A 3,305-nucleotide genomic window follows, 5' to 3' on the forward strand; every position below is an offset into this window, starting at 1 on the left:
CCCCGCTCCCAAAACCAGTGCTGCCAGGCATCTCCCACCCCAGGCATCACCCCAGGTCAACCCTCCCAGCCCAGACACCCGGCCCCAACAAGTTCAACACTGGGTGAAAAGACGGCCAAAAGCTCCAGCACATACCTGAATCTGCCCCTTGCCCATGATCTTGTCCACGATCTCGTTGTTGTCCTTGTTGAGCTTGGTCTTGTCGTAGCACTTCTCGTAGCAGAGGATGCGCAGGGACTGGGAGCCCTCCAGCTCAATCTCGAATTCCTGGGGCATGGAGGGAGGGAGGCTCAGCCCCAGGACAGCTTCAGAGCTGGGGCTGGAAGGGCAACGGGGGGCACAGTCCCCTCCTCTCACCTCATTCCACTGCGGTTCGGTGGTGTCCCGAAAAACCCTGGTCTTGGCTTTGCTGACAAAGTAGCCGAAGGAGTCCACCTCCAGCGTGCAGTAAAGGTCTGGGGGAGCAAACACCGCTCAGCGCGTGAGGAACGTCCTCATCAGCTCCCGGGGGAGCGCTGCGGGCAGAGCAGGGCCACGTGCCGGACCCCAGCTCCCCCGCTGGCACCGGCCCCTCTGAGCAAGGGTGGGCAGCAGCACTTACTGGCAGACTGCTTGAAGCCCTTGGCGGAGTGGACGATGACGTGCAGGAACCCGTAGAGCCCGGGGGACTCGTCATCTGCGGTGGGGAGAGCAGAGGCTGCGTCAGGGCTTAGTTGTCACCTCCTGCGCCCCATGGCGAGCATACGGGCTGGCTGTCCCCGAGGCAGGCTCTGCCCTAGCTTGTGGTGACACCCCAATGTCCCCAACCCCCCGGAGGGCCATCCTTAAGGTCTGGAAGAGGACACATATCCCCGGCTGCCGATCATCCCTGATAGACATCCTGAGCTCTGCTGCTCGCTGACAGCCCTGGGCGAGGTTCCCAGGAGGGCTGGGTGGGTTTCACCCTGGGGACACCCTGGTCCTGTCCAGTCCATGGGGGTGCTGGAGAGTCCCCAAAAGCAGCCCCATGTTGCAGCCGGACTGCTCTGCCTGGGCGCCCGATTCTGCTCCAGCAGTGCCACCTGGTGGGTAGCTGTCCCCCTGCACAGCCGGTGTCCCCAGTAGGGACCCTGCTCCAGCCGAGGGACCCCACAGCTCCTCTGGGGCATCATCCAGAAGCAAAGAGGGACCTGCCAGCCCAGCGGACGCTCACCGTCCTTATTGCTGGTGACCGGGATGTTGTGGACGGTGCGTAGCTTGAAGCAGGATCCCGTGAGCACCTGCAGCTCCACCGAGCTCAGGACAAAGGCCTGGAGGTCTGCAAGAGGACAGGAGAGGAGCTTCAGAGGGATGCAGCCAACACTGGCCATGGGTACCCAGCCAGCAGCAGGCTGAGATCCTGCAGGACCTCCTTGTGGCCCCTGGGCGGGGGGGTGGGTGGGGGGGTGGCGGGCAGGAGCTCCAAGAGGGCCTCAAGACCCCCAAACTTACCTTTTTTCTGCAGTTTCTGAATGGCCTCCCTCCACTCGGACCTCTCGTAGTCGGAGGACAGCAGGAAGAGGTAGCTCTGTAAGAAAGAGGGCGATGCAGCAGGCTGCACGCAGGCAGGGCTGAGCCCGGCCCCCAGCCCACCCTCCTCACCTTCCCGTTGCGGTTGTGGATGCGGAAGGGGATGGCAGGGGGGGTGAGGAGCAGAACTCATTCTCAAACATCTTCTTCTTGAGGCGCTCGATGGCTCGGCTCTGCCCCTTGTTGGCTTTCTGCAGGCGGGGAGTGGACAGAAGCTTTCGCAGGCACCCCCGGCCCCCCACGTCCCATCCCTGACCTGGAGGAAGGCACCCGCCCCAACACCAGGTCCCACACCCTTCCCGGCTATCCGCACCCTCCTCTCACCTCCTTCTGCACCTCGCTCTTGATGGCCGAGATCTTCATCTTCATGTCCTCCAGCTCATGGTCGGGGATGACGTGGACCTGCGGGCAGTGCTCTGACTCCTCCGGCGAGGGGAACACCAGGTCGGCCAGGGGCACGTACCACTTGCAGTCGTACTGCTGGTGCTTCCTGCGGCCGGGGTGCGGGCGCTGAGTGATGCCTGACCCCCCTCCTGGCACATCCCCCAGCCCGCTGAAGGACAGAGGGGTTGTGACACATTCTGACCCTGCTCAGGGTCCTCCTTACCCCACCGCCGTCTTCTTCAGCTTGGCGCAGAGCAGCACATCGGTGAAGAGGAAGACGTGCCGCAGCTTCCGCGAGCCCTCTGACAGCTCCACCAAGAAGCCGTCCTTGACAAGCTGCCGGGTCTGCAGGGGAGCAGGGCTGGCGTGAGAGCGGGCAGGGAGCAAAGGCCAACAAACCGCAGGGGATGGATGCTCCCGTCCCTCTCAGCAGCTCAGCCACCAGGAGCATGGGAAGGTCCATGTCCTTTGGGTGCTATTTTGAGTCCCATATGCTCAGCAGGGTGCCAGCGAGCAGCAAGGACCAGGAAGATCCCTAACCTGGCACCCAGGACTGTGTCTAGAGGAAACCCTCCATCTCCTGGCCGAGCACCATGAAGCTCCTCAGGGTGGAGAAACCAGCTAGGGGCTGGCAGAGGGCTCAGCCCTCACCCTGTGCCCAGGCACTGCCCACCCTGCTGGCTCACCTCCCCCTTGGGGGTGGTGACCGCTGTCCTCCGGGGATCGATGTCCTCATTGATGCTGGAGAGGAAGTTCTGTGAGATGCGGAGGGCATCCTGGAGCAGCGGGTAGTCGGGGTGGTCGGCTGGGGTGTGCTTAAGGAGGTCCTGGAAGGGCACAGGCACAGGTAAGCTGCCCAAGGGCACTGCCCTGCCTGCAGCACCCACCCCAGAGACCCCCCAGCAGCGCTCCCCCCAGCTGTGGGTCCCCAGGAGTTATGGAGGCAGAGCCCCCTGCTCCACCCCTGCATCACACTCACGTGCAGGACGAGGGTGCTCCGCGTCACCCGGTCAATGGGTTTGTACAGGAGCGCTGTGGGGAGAGAGGGGGCATCAGCAGCCACCCACTGCCGGAGCCCCAGGCCCTTTCCCACCCGTGAGAGCCAGCACCGCATCCCGCGGGGGCAAGGAGGGGAGACCAGATGCCCAGAGACCCCCCCACCCCAGGTCCGCACAGAGCCCTGGGCAGGTGGCTGGAGTCTGTTCCACATGGAGACGGCGATGGCTGGACCACCACGTGAGGCAGCTGCCTGATGCACGCCTTGATTTCGGGGCTGTGCCTGAGGGGCTTCACCAGCAGCACGGTCACCCGCAGGGTCCCCACTGCGGTGACAAGCTGGGACAACTGCGCTCGCTGGGGGGGACTTCCCCCAA

General features: G+C 64.1%; 1 protein-coding gene across 1 annotated transcript in view; it reads right to left on the minus strand.

The window, feature by feature from the left end:
* ABR (active BCR-related) overlaps nt 1-3,305 on the minus strand; it is a 25,508-nt gene that overhangs the window by 12,258 nt on the left and 9,945 nt on the right. Inside the window, 11 exon segments of the mRNA XM_009882722.1 lie at nt 136-267; nt 358-455; nt 602-676; nt 1,193-1,297; nt 1,471-1,546; nt 1,621-1,673; nt 1,676-1,739; nt 1,873-2,038; nt 2,156-2,277; nt 2,619-2,759; nt 2,912-2,964. Coding sequence (XP_009881024.1) covers nt 136-267; nt 358-455; nt 602-676; nt 1,193-1,297; nt 1,471-1,546; nt 1,621-1,673; nt 1,676-1,739; nt 1,873-2,038; nt 2,156-2,277; nt 2,619-2,759; nt 2,912-2,964 — 1,085 coding nt within the window.

This window comes from Charadrius vociferus, unplaced genomic scaffold (assembly GCF_000708025.1).
Source record: "Charadrius vociferus isolate BGI_N301 unplaced genomic scaffold, ASM70802v2 scaffold793, whole genome shotgun sequence".
In the NCBI taxonomy this organism is placed as follows: Eukaryota; Metazoa; Chordata; class Aves; order Charadriiformes; family Charadriidae; genus Charadrius; species Charadrius vociferus.